The sequence below is a fragment of the Lactuca saligna genome, chromosome 9 (genome assembly GCF_052625555.1).
Source record: "Lactuca saligna cultivar CGN05327 chromosome 9, ASM5262555v1, whole genome shotgun sequence".
Taxonomy (NCBI): domain Eukaryota; kingdom Viridiplantae; phylum Streptophyta; class Magnoliopsida; order Asterales; family Asteraceae; genus Lactuca; species Lactuca saligna.
The window spans coordinates 64,679,442-64,698,502 of NC_136425.1; the positions used below are offsets into that span (position 1 = coordinate 64,679,442).

General features: G+C 36.4%; 2 protein-coding genes across 2 annotated transcripts; both read right to left on the reverse strand.

The window, feature by feature from the left end:
* Positions 1 to 1,763: 1,763 nt before the first annotated feature.
* On the reverse strand, positions 1,764 to 4,145 carry LOC145014008 (transcription elongation factor TFIIS-like). Its single transcript, XM_078972359.1, has 2 exons — positions 3,766 to 4,145; positions 1,764 to 2,749 (listed from the first exon to the last, which is right to left on the reverse strand). Exons 1-2 carry the CDS (start codon positions 3,931 to 3,933, stop codon positions 1,937 to 1,939), a joined length of 981 nt encoding a protein of 326 aa, XP_078828485.1. The 5' UTR covers positions 3,934 to 4,145; the 3' UTR covers positions 1,764 to 1,936.
* A 2,503-nt stretch (positions 4,146 to 6,648) lies between these two features.
* On the reverse strand, positions 6,649 to 8,638 carry LOC145015936 (Rhodanese/Cell cycle control phosphatase superfamily protein). The gene is made up of 4 exons (XM_078974403.1): positions 8,153 to 8,638; positions 7,761 to 8,012; positions 7,561 to 7,659; positions 6,649 to 7,479 (listed from the first exon to the last, which is right to left on the reverse strand). Exons 1-4 carry the CDS (start codon positions 8,621 to 8,623, stop codon positions 6,901 to 6,903), a joined length of 1,401 nt encoding a protein of 466 aa, XP_078830529.1. The 5' UTR covers positions 8,624 to 8,638; the 3' UTR covers positions 6,649 to 6,900.
* Between the last annotated feature and the right edge of the window lie 10,423 nt (positions 8,639 to 19,061).

Below are 19,061 nucleotides of genomic sequence, written 5' to 3' on the forward strand. Positions count from 1 at the left end.
AGTCACATGTTCTCCAAGCTTTTCTCACCAAAATCCTCTTCCAAAGCTTACATACACAAAGTGGAGCACACTCACACGAATTAGGGTTTATGCAATATCAAGAGACTGCATGGGGAGGATGAGGAGGCCAATGATCCTTTTAATAGGGTGAAAAACCCCGAAAATTAGGGTTTCATCCTCCAGCTCCTACTCGTCGAGCCCCTTCTTGGACTCGGCGAGTAGGTCACTTAAACACGTGGACCAACCTGCTGCTACTCGACGAGTCAGTGCATCCAACTCATTGATTACAACTTAAAATCATGAACATTAAAAATGATAATCCAATACCTGAGAAGCGGGGCGTTACAGCTAAATTCTTCATTTCCTAAGATCCTCAGCCTCATGACCATTGAAGATTGGGCCATAGCCCCGAATAAAGAAGCAAATATGAAATCGAGTGTTACATATATAATCTAAAATAAAGGCATATAATTATAAACATAATGGAAACTTACATATAAAAAATGCATCTCATAATCGCTATCTAAAGATACTTTCGGTTTCGGTGGTGTCCGGAATGCTGGTAATCCGAAATGAAAGATTTCGAAATGAAATCTGAAAGAAGTTAAATGGTATATATAGGGGGGGCATATTTCTGGGTCGGATCCATTATCCATAAATGCACCGAATACAAAATCGGGTTCGGAATGACCCATTCCAAACCGCGTGGTCATTTTGCACAAAAAAAAAATTATTATTTTAAAATAACATTGAAAAGTAGTTAGATTACTCGATTTCCCTTAAAATATGCTCAATTGATTCATTTATTAAGATAAATATGATCCGTTAATTGATTTTTCATTAAAGGGCAAAATCGTTATTTTACTTTGTAAAATTTTAAGTTTTGAGAATAAATCATGTGGCAAGCATTTATTAAGATATGGAGATGTGTACATTGGGTTGAATGAGTTTGAATGAACCAAAAAGCAGTTACAAGACAAGCAATTATTTATTGTGGTTTACGAACTAATAGAGATGTCTACCACTCAAATTTCATAGTTAGGTTGTTCGGTATGGTGGACTAAAGGACATGTGACGTCCTACGTGGCTAATCAATCCATGCATGAACATCACCCATGAGTCTAATGGCTTCGTTGTGACGTGGTATCGGAGACAGATGAAGACGACAAATTTGATTGGTTCTCTCTTTTTTCCCTCACATTCTCTTTTCTTTTTGCCTCTTCACTACCTCTCCACTAGTGAACACCATTTCTACAACCTAATAGATTGGTTGTAGAATGGTTAAATAATGACATGACATCATCTTCGCTCACAATCACGTATGAGGATACCCTCCAGCTTTAAATGCCACAAATTAAAAATAAAAAACAAAAAAATAGAAGCTATTATTGTGGAATTGCAAAAACAAGGTCGTCTACTAGAATTAAGAGTGCACACACACATACTATATTATTGTACAACTTTAAAACAAGAATATACATGGTTTACACAATCCATAATTTCTATTAATTTCATGACATGATGTTTACAGTTACATTAAGGTCTATATATAGACCTGATATAACATAGGTTATTAATTTTTTACTTCGATCAAAAATATACATATGGACAAGATCGATGGAGCATGACCCATTGATAAATCTCATAATAAACAATAGTAACATCACTCCAACACATATTACACAACTCAACATCGTAAGGCACCATTTGTTACGCAATGCATGACTTAACATGACAAACTATAGTGATATTTATTGCTGAGATTGAAGAAAAAGAAAATATATCGATATTTATTGGATTGAGAGTGAGATCGACATCAATGCGAAGAAAAAGAAAATACATAGCCTATTGCGCAAATAAACTACCTACAACTACCACAAATTAAAAAAAAATAACACATCAACCCTAGAAAAACATAAATGACAACTTCCACCCCTCAACAAAACTTCCAATGATTATCACAATTCACACACGTGACAAAAGTCGTCATCGGCTCATCCGCACTTCGTGTCTGCAACTGATAATACGTACACTTCCGTTTCCCACACCTTCCACACCTAAACTGATCCGTAGTCGCCTTCGGTGGGCCCCCACGTTCACAGTCAAACATCGCCTTTTCTTTTATTTTCACATTCTCCATTTGTCTTTCTGTACTCGCCATTTCTTCAGGTGTCAACTCCAAAATTCTCTCCGGCTTCAAATGTCCCAACAATATTTTCCTTCTGAAATCCGGATTTTTCGGATCTTTCACATTGAACATTATCGATCGGTATTTAAACTTGTGGGACCCGTTTGATTTCCCCCATTTTTCAAACATTGCTGACTCAACCAATACAGCCACCCGATATGGATCACAACCGTTGATTTCGTTCTTTGAATCCTCATCAGCTTCCGTGGAAACTTTGCATAATGCTTCGGCTAAAAGTTCACGGATTTTATCGCGGATGGGATCTTTGCAGTAGACGAGAGAATTCATCTTTGGGGGACTAGAATTGTTCGGTTTGTTTATGTTTTTTTCGACCTTCGCATCCTCTGTCTTTGGAAGTTTGACGGAATTGGTCCTTTGAGTTTTCTTTTCGGACATTTTCAACCCATGTTCTGATTTTGGAGATTGTTTGGTGTCTGAGTTGTTGTTGTTCTTTAATGTCTCTTTAACTATTATGCCTTTCCAGGTCTCGACTAGTTCAGACGCGAGTGATTGGATCTTTTTTCTTGGGTGTTTTGTTAATTGACGAAGACGTTTTCCTACCTGAAAAAAGTCACATTTTTGTAAATATTAGAATATATTATGTTTTTGGTCCTTAAGTTTAGCTGTTTTTTGGAATTTTAGTCCCAAAAAGTTTTCTTGCAATTTTGGTCCCTATTTGAGGTTCTTGTAACACTTTTAATCTTTATTCCAAATAATATTATTATTTTTTGTCACCATATAGCTGATTTTTGCAATATTGGTCCCATGATTATACTTACTTTATTTGAAATATAGTTGAAAACATTAGAAAAGCCACGGATAAAGGCCAAACTTGCACAAGAAAACTTTTTTTTTTTTTACCAATTAAAAAAAAAGTCAGCAATATAGGGACCAAAAATGTAAAATAATCTAAATATGAACACAAGTGAGGTAAATCCAAATCAATTCCAGGTTGCCTACTTTTCTAATCAGGCTAATTTCAAATTAAGCAAACATAAGTTTTCGAGTAAAGTACAAACTTGATCCTTGTGCATAACCAAAAATCACAAATTCTGCTCAAAGTTTTAGATTGTCTCAGTTTTGTCCTTATATTTGCATTTTGATGTGGATATGGCCCTTATTCCATATAAAATGACTTATAAATTTGTACTAAACGAAATAAAAACTAAGGATGACATTGGAACAGTTTCAAAATTTGAACAGATTTTGCAATTCTGTGTAAAGCATAGGTACCAAATTTGTAAATTACTTTAAGTGTTCCTAAAATCTAATTGAAATTGGGGTAAATCCGAATCGAGATTTTTACTTCTGACCTCCAAATCGAAAACTGGGTTTGTTCACAAGGACTTATTTGTTTAATTCGTTCTTTCTCGTATGACATTTTGTTTCGATACGATAGCATGTACGTGACATTGTAATGAAATACGATAGCATGTACTTGACATTGCAATGAACCAAAGCATCAACTTTTCAAATATATGCTTTTGTTCATATGGTTTACATCATCTCCATTCACAATCTGAAGAAAACCTAATCCTAAAACATAATCAAAATTCATAAAAAAAAACTAAACGTACCTGAGTCGAAACAAGGATTTGATAGTTAACAGGAAATTTCTTAAGCACTTTCAAAGCGTCAAGACATCGATCTTCCTCCGGCGAAGATTCCGCGCCTCCGCCTCCAACAGCCGCGGCGTCCGCTGCTTTTTTCGCCGAATCGAACAGTTCAATTAGCTCCTTCTCCATTGCCTATGGCTTCATTAACAAAATGGAGAATGGCCCAGCGAGTGTTTGGTAGTATGGAGAGGGGAAGAGAAACTGGACGTTGATCTACACCGGTGAGTTGATCGGACGATGGAGAAGGAGGAGAGGATCCTTGAAGTTCGAGAGCTTTTTGGACGATACACGTGCAAGAGGTTGGTAATGAGAGGATAGATAGCCGCATGTAATTTTGTAAATTTGGTGGTTAGGGTTTTGGCCGTTGTTGGCGGTGGAAAGGTTAAACGATTTGCACGTGAGATTGGTTGTTGGTGCCACGTGATCTGCTTATTGGGTTTGCCTTGGGCCCAAATCTTTTATGAGTAATATAATTGTTCATCTTATACTCTTACTTTAGCACACATATAAGAAATTTAGGCCCAAGTAAAAAAAATTGAGATTGAATATCGGTTTTGAAGTCGGTTTAAGTTAGAAATCGTTGCTCAATTATTTTTTGAACTATTTTAGAGGTTTTTAAAGATAGGTTGTAACACTTGTATTGTCATGGATGCGGAAGAGTTACTTTTCTAAACAATAAAAGTAGAAAATATGTTTTGAACGCGTAAAGGATCTTGAGATACTTGCCTATTTCTTTTTTATATGCTTTGCTTTATATTTTTGGACTTATAGATGTATTGCAATTTATATTTTTGTAATTTTTAAAATGAAAAAATATATAAATTTTCGGTTTTTGAAAAACAAGTTTACATAATCCGGTTCCTACTGTTTAGATATTTTTGTTTTGAAACTGGTTTGGATCCTTTGGCAAAAAGCTGATTTGATTTTTATTGACCAAAATTTGATTCGGTTATAAAAGGGTTGAGTTGTGCACCTCTAATCAATAACAATGTTTATTGAATTTGATCAATGTTTTAGAAAAAAATTTCACCTAAAACAAGTTATACATGTATAATGTACTTTAATAAACGAAGAGTTTTTTTTTGTCATATGTTACATTCTCATTTAAATTGGTAAATGTCATTTTGTGGTTATTTTGAATTAATTTATTTTTTACATATCATTGAGTTTTTCTATTTTAATAAATTTAATATCATACTTTATATAATAATTATAATAGATATAGTAATTAATGAATATCAATGTCATTAATTAACTTACCTTTTTATTTCAAAATTCTCAAATTAAAGCTCATTAGTTTATTTTGTTTATTTATTTAAATTTAAAAAATAAAAAAAAAATCAATTTTAATAATTCATTATTTTTTTTATTTTTTTATAAATCCAAAGTTCTTAAATATTTAGACATTTATATTTATTTTTTTAATTAACTCATGTAATACATAGATCTTACACCTAGTGTATACATATACATACCCAAATGCAATTTGGCTAGGACAAAGGTTTTCATCCAAGGTTTTAAAATTGGGAAACATGCATAAAACACAAATTATGCAACTATATTTGAAAAACTCATATGTTATTTCCTTTATGGCAAAAATGAACCATTTTTTTAACCTATCGATTTTATTTAGATTTTTGATAAAACATATTGTTCGGTTTCATTTAAGTGGTGCAGCAATTGAGGCTGATGTCATATGACATGGGTTGTTCATTTCATCTCTTATACCTTTTTTATAATATATCAAAAGTTAAAACTCCATAGATATACGATGTGGTTATGGCATGGTTGATTCTCAAGTTTACATCTTGATACAGTAGCAAAAGAATTATATGGACCACCCATGCCATCATATACATCATATTTAATTGTAACATCACTTAAATAAAACTGATTGATGGGTTTTTTTACGGAAGATTTGAACAAAATCAATTGGAAAAAAAAAATTCTGAATAAAAAAAATAATGTAGTAGTTTTTCAAGTAAATTACATGAATGATCCCTATGATTGATGTAATTTACACGTTTAGTTCCTAACTTATTTTTTTAATTCTGAAGATCCTTATTGTATGTTTTTGTTGCGTACTTGGTCCTTATCTTACATAAAAAGACTATTTTGCCATTGATTTTGTAATTTATTTAAATAAACATACCCTCAACCCCACTTCTACCTCACCCGACCTTATCTTATCTACCCCATTTTATTTAAAGCAATTAAAAAACCAAGGGTCAAATAGTATTTTTAGATAAGACGGGACCAAACATGCAATAAAAACTAACTGTAGGGACCTTTCAAGTTAAAAAAAATAAATTAAGAGCCAAACATGCAAATTATACCAAACCATAGGGACCATTTGTGTAATTTACTCATAGTTTTTGGAATATAGATTCATGGTTGGGATTCCATGTATTTTAGTATTGTTTGCTTTTTTCACTTTTATAACCATGTTTAAATGTATAGAGACAAACACAAAACACACACAAAAAACACATACTATATAGGGTGCTTGGGATCGACTTTTGAAAACTAAAACTATTCCTTTGTAAATATGTTTATTATATTATACATTAGCAAAACAGAGTTTTTAGAAAAAGAAGAAAAATTATATTAGTATATACAGCAGCAAAACACTAACACTAATAAACATTTCGTTAAGTTTTTGGTAACAACTGTTCATATCTCAACTTCTCAAGAGGAAAGTCTTTGATTGAGAGTGCATTATTGTCCTTTTATTTCAAAAACCACAAGTCATATTTTAAAAAGTCATCTTATCAACAACTGTCCAGATACTCAAGTAAAGCAGTGTTAAAAAGCTATTTTGTAATTGCCAAACACTCATTTCACTTTATAATAATGGCAAAAACCTAACTTCAATTATGAAAATGGTTTCAACATCAACAAATAGTAGCAAGTTCACAACACGAAAGAGAGCATCATTGTCACAAAAAAACATGTAGGCCTGCGACACTAACTAGTGTCAATTGTCCTTAATCTCTTATCTTTGAAAACAACACAAAATCCCCTCCTCATTCTCATCATCATCACAAATAGCCCATTCTTGTCCTGTCCTATCCAGTCCAGTCCAGTCTAATCCAGTCAGACAGTATCTGTCGTTTTTACTTTGACTGGCTTACGACCTTTATCGGGCCCACCAATCACACCCCAAGTTTCAAATTGCCTTTGTCGAGCTCTTGCCCTCTCTTTTTCTTCCTCGGATTTTGAAGCATAACAATACGGACACGTAACCCCGTATTCCCATTCCGGAGATTCCATGTCAGCATCACTCACGGGTTTCTTGCAGCCATAACAAAGCTTGAAGTTTCCAGGCACCAATTCATGTTTTACAGACACTCTCTTGTCAAACACAAAACACTCCCCTTCCCATAAAGACTCTGTTTTTGGGATTTCCTCTAAGTATTTCAGTATCCCACCTTCTAAATGATACACCTCTTTAAACCCTTTGTTTAATAAGAAACTTGAAGCTTTTTCACATCGAATGCCACCTGTACAATACATTGCAACACGTGGTGGTGGACATTTTTGCCCCTCTGATGGAATCTGGAATTCGTCATCCACCCATGATGGGAATTCCCTGAAAGCTGTGGTGCGTGGATCAACTGCTCCTTTAAATTTGCCGATTCTTGTTTCATAGTCATTTCGCACATCAATGACAACCTAATATTGCATTATTTACGTTATTACCCCTATGGAATAAGCTTCAACTTTAAGATTGAAAAGGGAAGAAGATAGACTTACTGTATCTGGATCAGTGATTAATGAATTCCATTCATTTGGGCTGACATATTTCCCAACTTTTTCAGTAGGTGATACTGATGGCATTCCAAGAGAAACGATCTGGAAAAACATTAAGGAATAGCTTAGCTTACTAAAATCATCAACAAACACATGATTCGCTGATCTTGTTAGTGTGATTAGTAATAGTAATTAGTAATTACCTCTTTTTTGAGCTTTACTCTCACATGATCCCATCTGAATGGAGCATCTTCTCCTGCAGATAATGGAGAGCTGCTTGTGTGTCCATGGTGGATAGCTTCTTCTTCAGGACTTACAGGTGACTCTATTTGTCGAAGACCTTTTAAGCGATCATCAGACTGAATGAACTCAAGAACTTTTTCGACTGATTTCCGGATGCCACATATGCTGCCATTGATTCCCTCTGGAGCGAGAATGATGCCACCTGAAATGTACTGAAAGGTATAAGTTTGGTGAGGGTATCGGTGACATGGATCGAAAAGGTTGTAATGGAAATAGGCATGGCAGCATTCACATTCAATCAATTAAATAGCAATTGGACTAGATTCAACAACAATATACAGTGAGCATTTACCAGATTTTCGCATAGGTCTTTCAAGGGTTTACGGAGATCGGCATGGTCAGGAAAATCAGCAAACTTGTAAAAGGACACCACCACAAGTTGAAGCTCCTCCGCATCTTCTGATTCATCGATTCCGGAAACGGAAGCTGGATTGGCCGCGACGGAGGAAGAAGAGGAAGAAAAGCCATTGGAGATTGTAGCACCGTGAGATAAACCTTTACAATTGATGTGAGAGATCCGTGGACTAGTAAATAGTGGAACAAGATTAGGGTTTTTCATCGAAGATGAAGGTGGTGAAGAATCGGGATTAGGGTTCATGGTGGCGTAGAGTGAGTTAGAGCTAGGGTTAGGGTTTGATGAAGACGACGATAACATCCTCAGCGGCAGAAAGGCCAGAGGAGCTCTTCTTTGACAGCAGCTAAGCACCGGAAAGGATTGCATTGAAACATGTGAACTAATCAGGGGCTTCTCTGTAATTATCATATTCTTGGTTTCATATCAACAATTTACATTTCACCCCCTAGATTATACTTATAATGTCATTTTTTGGATATAGAAAAAATATAGTACTTGAAGGGACAAAGTGCATGTAAAATGATCTAGTTTTTATTTTTGAGAGCATAATAAGAAAGGGTATAAATGTTAATTCATATCTAGTAGTGATTAAATCCGAAACAAAATCAAATTATAAGGATGGTCTGAATTAAAAAAAAAAATTAATGATTAATCATGCAAATTACCCCAAACCCTAAATTGTTTTGATATTTTGTTATCTTCCTAAGGGATTGTTTGATAGTTGTTGAATGAATTAGGAGTTTTTGATTTGGCTTCTAACCAGGTCTAAAATTGGATTGGGTCCTCAATTTTCAATCAACATGTTTGATTTCCCTTCTAAAACCTTGGATTTAGTCCAATGTGGGACTCGCTCCATTAAAATCTATTGATTCAGTCCTCAAAAAATATGTGAAGGACTGAGAACAAAGGCCATAATCTTCATTTAGCCCAACTTTCTCTCGCTCTCTTGCTTTATTCAACCACCGACCATCGTATGCCCCTATTCACACTCTCGATTAAGAATCTGCCACAACATCATCGTCTTTTTCCCCAAGGACGAGTACTCCGTTCAGGTTTTCTTCAATCCCTATTTGCATCTATTTTTTCATCAATTTTCTTAATCCATATGTGGTAGATAATCAAGGATGAACAATTTATTGTAATTTGAGAATAGAAATTCACTATGTTTCTAATCTATCACTCCATGTGTAGTGTGGAATTTGATTTTATCTTAGTCAAATTGAATAATGATGCTAATCAAAGTTTTTAATCTATTTGTTCTTTGATTTTATCTACGAATTTTTTGTGCTTTCGTCGATACAGATCCTCTACTTCATAGTGACCAAAATGTTGATTCTCGTTCATCGCCATTAGCAATGGCGGCGGGTTTGGGGTCTACTGAGATAACGTATGAAGATGTTGAAGTTGGATCGATAACCTTTTGTCATATTGTTGTTAAATTTTTTATGTTTTCGTCGATGTGGATACTCTACTTTAGAATACCCAAAATGTTGCTTCTGGTTCATTGTCGTTGGCAACAACGACGAGTTTGGGGTCTACTAATATAACATATGAAGATATTAAAGTTAGATCGATAACCACTTGCCGCATTTGTTGTTAAATTTAATAAATTACTAAATTTAACAACAAATACGACAAGTGGTTATCAATCCAACTTCAACATCTTCATACGAGTAAACCCCAAATCCGTTGTCGTTGCATGTTGGAATTATCCAGTTGTCATCATATAGATTAGGATTAGGATTATATTTGTTGTTTCCTAGTTTCTAGTCTCTTAGTTATTATCTTTTCTTTGCTTGTTTACCAAGCTTATATTCCTGTATTTAAACCTCTACCATTATGCATAATTTGAGATGAGAACTTAGAAAAATGCTTCTCCAATTTAGCATAAGTTATGTTTTCTTTATGGTATCAGAACGGGTCTATTGTTCCATTTTAAATCACCATGGTCGATGGTGTTATCGTCGAACCGGGCAGTAGCTCGACTACCAATCCTTCCTCTGATCCAAATTCACCATACTACATTCATCAAAATGATTAGCCTAGACAAATGTATGTGAACGAAAGCCTCACCGACAACAATTACTCTGATTTTGTCAAGGGAGATGAAGGATTTTTTGTTTGCCCAAAACCGTACAAGATTCATTGATGGAACCACCCTTCAACTAGCTTCTGACTAGTAATCTAACTCTCAATGCATTATGTGACTCAGATTGGCTTGGGTATTCGTTTACCCGACTTTCTAAAACCAATTATTTCATTACTTTGGGTGAAGCTCTAATATTTTGGAAAACCAAGAAACAATCTGTGGTATCTAGATCATTTGTCGAGGCTGAGTATAGGGCAATGGTTGTTACCATTAGTGAGATCTTATGGTTTTGTTGGCTACTCTCTGATATGGAAGCATTGCAATCCGAGCCAACTACTTTGTACTGTGACAATGAAGTTGCCCGTCATATTGCCAATAATCCTATTTTTCACGAATGAACAAAGCATGTGGAGACGGATTGCTACTTTGTCCATGAGCATGTGGAATTTGGTCAAATTAAGCCCATTTGCATCCACACTATAAATCAAGTTGTTGACATCTTACTAAACCTTTAGGAATGGATCGTTTTCAGTCCTTACGTGGCAAGCTTGGCGTTCGAGATATACACGCTTCGGCTTGAGGGGGAGTGTTGGAATTATCTGGTTGTCATCATATAGATTAGGATCAGGATTATATTTACTATTTCCTAGTTTCTAGTCTCTTAGTTATTATCTTTTCTTTGCTTGTTTACCAAGCTTTTATTCCTGTATTTAAACCTTTGCCATTATGCATAATTTGAGATGAGAACTTGGAAGAGTGCTTCTCTAGTTTAGCATAAATTATGTTTTCTTTATTACCAATGATGATGAACCAGAAGCAACATTTTAGTGATTCTGAAGTAGAGGGTCTGTATCGACGGAAGCAAAAAAACTTGTACATAAAATCTCAGAACAAATAGATTAAAAACTCTGATTAGCATCATGATTCAACCTGACTAGGATAAAATCAAATCCCACACTACATATGGAGTGACAAATAAGAAACAGGGTGAATTTTCATTCTCAAATTACAATCAATTATTCATCCCTGATTATCTATCACACATGGATTAAGGAAATTGATGAACGAGTAGATGCAAACAAGGATTGAAGAAAACCTAAATAGAGTACTCGTCGTAGGGGAAGAATACGATGGTGTTGTACTGGATTCTTGATCAAGAGTGTGAACATGGGCATACAATGGTCGGCGGTTGAATAGAGCAAGAGAGCGAGAGCAAGTTGGGAAAAACAGAGATTATATCCTTTGTTCTTAGTCCTTAACATATTTCTTGAGGATGAAATCACTAGATTTTTAATGGACCGAGTTCCATCTTGGGTCGAGTCTAAGGTTTTAGAAGGTAAATCAAACATACTGATTAAAAATTGAGAACCCAATCCAACTTTGGACCTAGTTTGAAGCCAAATCAAACACCCCTAAGTCATCCACTCTAAGGATGAGCAGTTTGTACCAAATCTCGTTCTCATATTGGTATCGCACCGGAACCGATACCGAACCACACAAAATTTAAAAATATGCGATGGTACTCGGTACTCCAAAATCATAAAAATTGGGATTCGCTATTGTTAGTACTAGTAATAGTACCGAAAACCGATACCATTCCCGGTATCGGTACCAGTAGCTTTTTTCGGTACGGTACCCGGGATTGATATTTGATCAAATTTGGTATTCGGGAAATCGGGAACGATATCGGTTGGTACCAGTTCCCTCCCATGCTCATCCCTAATCCACCCCTTTCTCTCCCCTCTTATTTTTTTTATTGTTGGACTCTAACTGTAACGCCTGTGTTTCTGGGCCTGTCATTAATGTTGATATAATAGTCTAGGTTAACCTTTGTAACCCGTTTTGAAATAATAGAAGTGTATTATTTGAGTATTATGTGTTTTGTGCTTAATTGCTTAATTATGTGGTTTGATTAATTAAGAACACTGTTGTAAAAATCCCGACTAGGTCCCGATTAATCTCCGATTAATCCCTAGGCGCTACTCGACCGATTAGAGAGCGCCTAGCGATTAATCCCTGCATACATAATGAGGGAAGCATTATAAAACGATGAAATTTTAACATTTTTAAGAAGTTTTATCTCTATGGAAACTATTTGAGGAATGATTAGTGTTGTATTAATCATATTAACCTATTTTGTTATCATATTAGTAGTATTTACAAAATTTGATATGATATTAGTCATATTTAATTTTTTAAAATTAAAAAAATTAGCAATTAATGGTATCCGATTAATCCCCCGATTAATCTCCGCCTAGCCGATTAATCGCTTGACCCCAGTCCACCGACTAGCTAACGCCAAGCATTTTTTACAACCTTGATTAAGAATAAAAATAAGCATCAAAATTTAAGTGTAAAATAAACTTGATATCTTTAGATAATGTTGTAGTAGTTGAAACAAGGTTTCCGAAGATATAAAGAATGCCGAAATCCGAGTTATAACGAAGACGTTATGACCTGTTGAAGTTTCGCGACAGAACCGGCAACGCTGAATGACGTAAAAAGTGAAATTTATGTTAGAGCGATATTTAGCCTTAGTGATCTAAACGAGAATCGAAGATCTCGTTGTTAGTATCGAAGCGATAAAAAGTTAGGCGAGAACGGACGTCAAACGAAGAAGTTATGAATTTATAACAAAATTTTCTGTTCCGGCCTATTAAAAATAAATAATAAAAATAAAGTCAAAATTAGCCGACAGAGTCTAAACGAAAGTTGTAGAGCGTAGTCTCACCTTCGCGTGGATATAAAGAACGTCGAAAACGGAGTTCGTATGAAGAAGATATGAATTTTCGAAGTTTATTAAATAATTAATAATTAAATTTAATTATTAAATCCGGCATTATCCGAAGAGGAGTCACCAGACTCATCCGAAGTACGCCCCGCGTACCCAAGGTATGTCGACACTTGCACTCGAGTTCTTTCGATGACGCATGCGCTTACGAACCAAGGCGTACGCCCCGCGTACTGCGAGGCCTCAGCCTTCTATAAATAGGATGCGAGGGCAACCGATTCTTTTGCTATTTTTCTCCCTTCTCTCCCTCGTTTTGCATCGATTTGCGTGCCAGAAGTACCCCGAAGCCCCGGTAATATTCCCGAGTCCCGAAGCAAGTCCCGAGATCCTGAAGATCCCGAGAAGTGCGGTTCCCGAGCCGAAGCTCTGCCCGCGAGAAGTTCAATTTTTGTGAAGATCTTCCAGATCTGCTGAGGATTACTACTTCTACGAGCCGTAGTGCTGTCCGATCATCTTCTGATCAAGTGAGTGTGTAGTTACTTTCTTCTAACGCATAATTATGAAGTATTTTATACGAAATACGTGTTATGTGTATATTTTGTTGTTATGTGTGTGAATGTATATTCACTTTCTTCTATCTTATAGATCTTATTATTTTTCTATAAAATACGTGTTATGTGTGTGTGCCTTATCTGTTATGTGGAAAATGTATTGATTGAGCATGTTATACAGGTTTTGAAACTATGTATAAAAATGTATGTTTTATCTACTAATATGTTGGGTAGAACATGGGTAGATAGTTGGTGTGTAATAAACAGATGAGAGGCCTCGATGTTTTTTTGATCCAGTCATCTAGCGGAATTTAGATGACGACCACAGACTTTTCTAGACAGTCCAGTGGAACGCTAGCAGACTCATAACCTGTATGTGTTAATGAACTTGGGTGTTTATTCTCTGTATTCCATCCCCCTCATGGTTGCCTTATTTGACTTATATTGCTGAGGAACCCCCGAAGCATGTGTTGTCGCCCCGATGAAATATTCTTAGACTAGGTCCCTTATGTTAGTTGTCTTAGGGACATAAGGTGAGAATAACTAAAATGGGTAATCGGGTTATTGTTGGTTGGTGGAAATTAAATATAATTATTTATTGTGGGTTGAAAACCCTATATGCTCACCAGGCTCCCAAGCCTGACCCACTCAGTTTTATTTGTATTACAGGAAGTGGTGCAAGGGTATAAAATGGATGAACCATCAAGTTGTTTTGTTTACAAGTCTGTATATGTATATATTTGTTGAATGACTTGTAATGTTATCATTTATGCTTTATGGTCTGTATCGGAACATGACATCCCGAGTTTTGATTATATAATGAAAATACATTTCTTTTATGAAATGCTTTGGTAAACATTGTTTTATCACGTTTTGTTTTTGGGAACAAATTCCGCAACTCTTTCAAATCAAAAGGATTTACTCTGAAATTATTTTAAAAGCAAAAATGAAAATCGGTCTTTTCTGGCCGAGATTTTGGGGATGTCACACTAACCTACAACAATCGATAACCATTATGTCATTTTTTAATAAACAATGAACTTTGATGGTATTATTGGTACAAAGACATTAATTTAATGGCATTTTTATACACACTAAACTTAAATGATATTTTTTGAAAAGTTTTGATACTTCGTTACCCTCATAAATCATTTTTCTTGTTGTGAAAGATTTCAAATGGAATTTTTAACACTCCAAACGAAATTAATAACTATCTCAATGGTTTATTTCCTTTTAATAAACCTCTAACATCAAATTATTACCCAAGCTTCACCTAGAAGATTAATGAGCACACATTCACACATTCTTTTTTATATATAAAATGATTCATGCACAACTAATGCATTATTAATTTTGTAAGTGCAATATCGAAAATTGGTTCCGAATTTAGTTTCGTTTTTCAGTGCAACACCTACTTCGTTTCTATTACTCAATATCGAAAATTGGTTCCAAATTCAATCTTGTTTTTCAGTGCAACACCGATTCAGTTCTTGGATCTTGAAATACTGATACATAGAAGACGACCAGGACTTCAGATTTCGATTTACTAATAGTGATTCCGAAATTAAATAGACCAATACCGATTTTGGTATTTACATTGTAATTCCGATGACAAGTATCTGATTACAGAACTCCGATTGCTATTATCAATTCCAAAATTATTGTTCTGATTTTGATTTCAGAAACCGTTGAATAACTTCCGATTGGATCTCTGTAATTTGAACACAAAGATTGGTGCAATAGTTAAAAAATCTAATCACTTAAAGGGAGGATTATACATGGTTTAAATTCTCAAGCCTCATTGGTGCAAATCATACACTTCTTTTTCTACCCACTAGGTGTTTGATAAAATGTCTAAATGTTTTTTTTTCAAGTGTTGCAGCCATTTTAGGACCCAAAAAGATGTAAGGTATCTTACGGGGTGGTTTTTCATTGTGCACTCGAACCTTTTGTTGAAGTGTCACACTTTACTTTGGATTTTTGCTTCCCATTTCGAGCCTCCCCTTGAGGCTTTAATAAGATTTGTTTATATGTTTATGGCGTCTTCTCATACATATGCAAGCGGAACTTAACCCTGTCCTTTTCGAGGGTTTCATTAATGCCCAAATGGTGAAGTGGGTGGTAAGGGGATATCTCGTATGATTTCTCATATCAAAAGTGTGCACCTCTCTACGGGTGAGCGTAAAGCTGTGTTGTGAGATGTTGTTTCTTTAGACCTTCGACTGTTTATGTCAGTGGTAGCAACATTGAAGGAGTTTGGTCAAGGGATATGTGGAGAATGTATTAGTCTCCATGCCCTAAGCCACTTGTGTCGACACTCAGGTGGTCTTGTTAAATTTAATGGTGACTTTAATGACATGAGCGGACATATTGTTGGAATTCAAAAGCCGCCACCGAATGAACCGGATGCCAACCTCAATGAGGGGTTGGTGTTGGATGCTCAGCTCCTTGATCTTGTGCTTAAGCTACGTATCAACACAGTTAAAAGCATCCCTCATAATTGTCGTATGGCTTTCTCTCAGGTTTTGAAAGCAACTCTTTCCAAGGTTGCTGCTCATCCCTGGTCCATTGAAGCATGGGTTACATTGTTAATTCTTCCTAGGCGTACTCTTCAGGTGTTCATGCCCAAGAATAGACAAGAAAGTAGGTATGGGAACAAGAAGTCCTTGCAACATCGTAACATCTTAAGCGCATTAGCTACTTGGGGTACAAAAAATGCTATTTCCAAGCTTGTTAAAAACTTGGTTGACAATGCAAGGGTGGAGCAACAAGGCAAAAAAGAAGAGTATATTCAGGAGGATAGAACACGGGGTGACGCTAACGTTAGACAATGTCTTCGTAAGGTTGTTGAAGGACATTTCACAGTAGCAGTGAAAGTATTATGTTCCTCGGGGGTTTCTCCATACGGGGATGCTACCACGAAGGCATTGAAGGATAAGCATCCACACAAGCCACCACCATCCATGTCGATTACCATATGTTCAGTACCTCTCCTTGTGGTTGATATTGACAATGTCCTTGGGGGGGATTAAATCATTCTCTAAAGGAACCTCGTGTGGGAGAGATGGGTTGAGAGCTCAACACATTTTAGATGCTCTTTATGGAAAAGGTTCAGCAATTGCCAAAGACCTCCTATGTTCTATCACATGTGTGATTAATTTATGGCTAGGGGAGATGCCCTTCGCGTTTGGAGGAATTTGTTGCCTCTGCTCCTCTTACACCGCTTCTAAAACCTGAAAAAGGAATATGGCCTATAATAGTAGGAACTATATGGAGACATTTGGTTTCCAAGTTGGCTATGAAAGGTGTTGGTAAAGAAATGGCAAAGTATCTCAATGATTTTCAGTACGGGGTCAGGGTGTCGGGTGGCGCTGAAGCTGCATTACATAGCGCTAATAGGGTGTTGAGTGAACGCCACAATGACAGGTCTCTTTCCATGCTTACTGTGGAATTCTCCAATGCCTTTAACCTTGTTGACATATCTTCATTACTTCATGAGGTCAGATTGAGGTGCCATTCTATATCCTTGTGGGTAGAATTCCTATATGGTCAAGCAGCAAGGTTATAACTAGGGGACATACATATTTGGTCTTCTACTGGAGTTCAACAAGGAGACCCCTTGGGACCACTTCTCTTTTCCCTTGTGTTGCACCCGGTCTTGCATAATATTAGAGACAATTGCAAGCTTCTTCTCCATGCATGGTACCTGGATGATGGCACACTTATTGGAGATTCTAAGAAGGTGGCCAAAGCCTTACACATCATTAAGGCTATTGGCCCAAAATTGGGACTTCAGTTGAATATCAATAAAACCGATCTCTTTTGGTCCTCGTGTGATGGAAGGAAGCTACGTGAGGGGCTATTCCCGGTTGGCATCGGGAGGCCGCCATTGGGGGTGAAACTTCTCGGGGGAGCTGTTAGCAGAGATGCTAGTTTCATTAGCAACGTAGCCATAAAGAGAGTTGAAGGCGCTGTGAATTTGATGCGCCTTCTTCCATAATTATCTAAACCTCAGAGTGAGCTCTTTCTACTTCGTTCTTATATGGGTATTGCTAAACTTTTTTTTGGGTTGAGGACGTGCCAACCCATTCACATGGAGGAGGCGGCGTTGTTATTTGATAATGTATTACGTTGGGCAATTGAGGACATTATGGTTTGTGGTGGCCCCTTCTTTGGTGACTTACAGTGGCGACTTGCTTCCCTACCCATTCGGTTTGGTGGGTTGGGTTTATAATTGGCAGTAGAGGCTACTCATATGCTTTTGTTGCCTCAATGGCCGAATCTTGGGTATTGCAAGACCACATCTTACGTGATAACGACATTTATGGTATGGATTCTGATTATGCTTGTGCCTTAGTTTCTCTTCGTAACAGGCTTCTGGACATTGACCTTAGCACTTTTACTACTAGGGACACTGCCCCCCCCCCCCCTAAATCCCAGAATACACTGGCGAGTGCCCTTTTTAGTAAAATTATCCAAGATATGGAAGTGAATTTCAATATGATGGCTCGACAGAAAGCAGTTTTCTAGTGTTTACATGCACTACATGCTCAAGATTTTCTTCTAGCTATCCCTATAGATAGGCTTGGACAACATAGGTCTCCGGTGGAGTATCGTACCATCCTCAAATATCGATTCGTGATTCCAATATTCCCAACCGATGGTATATGTCTGGTGTGCCGCAAGGCATGTTTGGACTCTTTCGGTGAGCATGCAGTTCATTACAAAGAACTCATTGGTTTCAAATACAGGTACGATATGGCTAGGAATGTTTTGGTCGACATATGTAAGTGTGTCGGGGTTTCCACCAAGAAAGAGGCTCTTGTGAATTTCCTGATTGACCTGACAGAAGGAAGATCAACCCTTAGGTCGGCTGGCGTTTTGATTTTTGGATGGGTTGGAGGGAAACACGCATGTGCGGACCTTATAGAGGTATCCCCTCCCGTAAGCTTGACGGCCAGGGGTTTCATGGTGGGACAGGCTGCATTAAAAGCTGTTACATGCAATGTCACCAAACATGAGAAACCGTGCATGGAAAATCAACATGCGTTCATACCATTTGCATTTGATACGTTTGGTTTCCTTGCGCCGGATGCGGTGAAGCTTCTTAGTAGACTACAATAGATCATGCATAGCAATGTTATATCCCCTTAGATCTATGGATGTAGTCTTCAAAAGAATTGACTTTACCATACAAAAGGACGTAGCGGCGCAACTTGTTGCTCGTTTGCCTTCTCATTTGTTGTATGATGATAACTAAAAATTTGACGATTAGACATTTCAGTATATCGTCATGCAAAGCATATTGTAATTTTCTTCTTGGAAAATATTTTGCATATTATTAATATTTTGAAATTCAATTAACAAAAAAAAAGAGCACAAAAGGCTCAATTATTGTACGGAATTGTATATTATTCTTAAGTGCAGCACATTTGATAATTTCGTTGTTTAGATGATTATCGAAAACATATAATT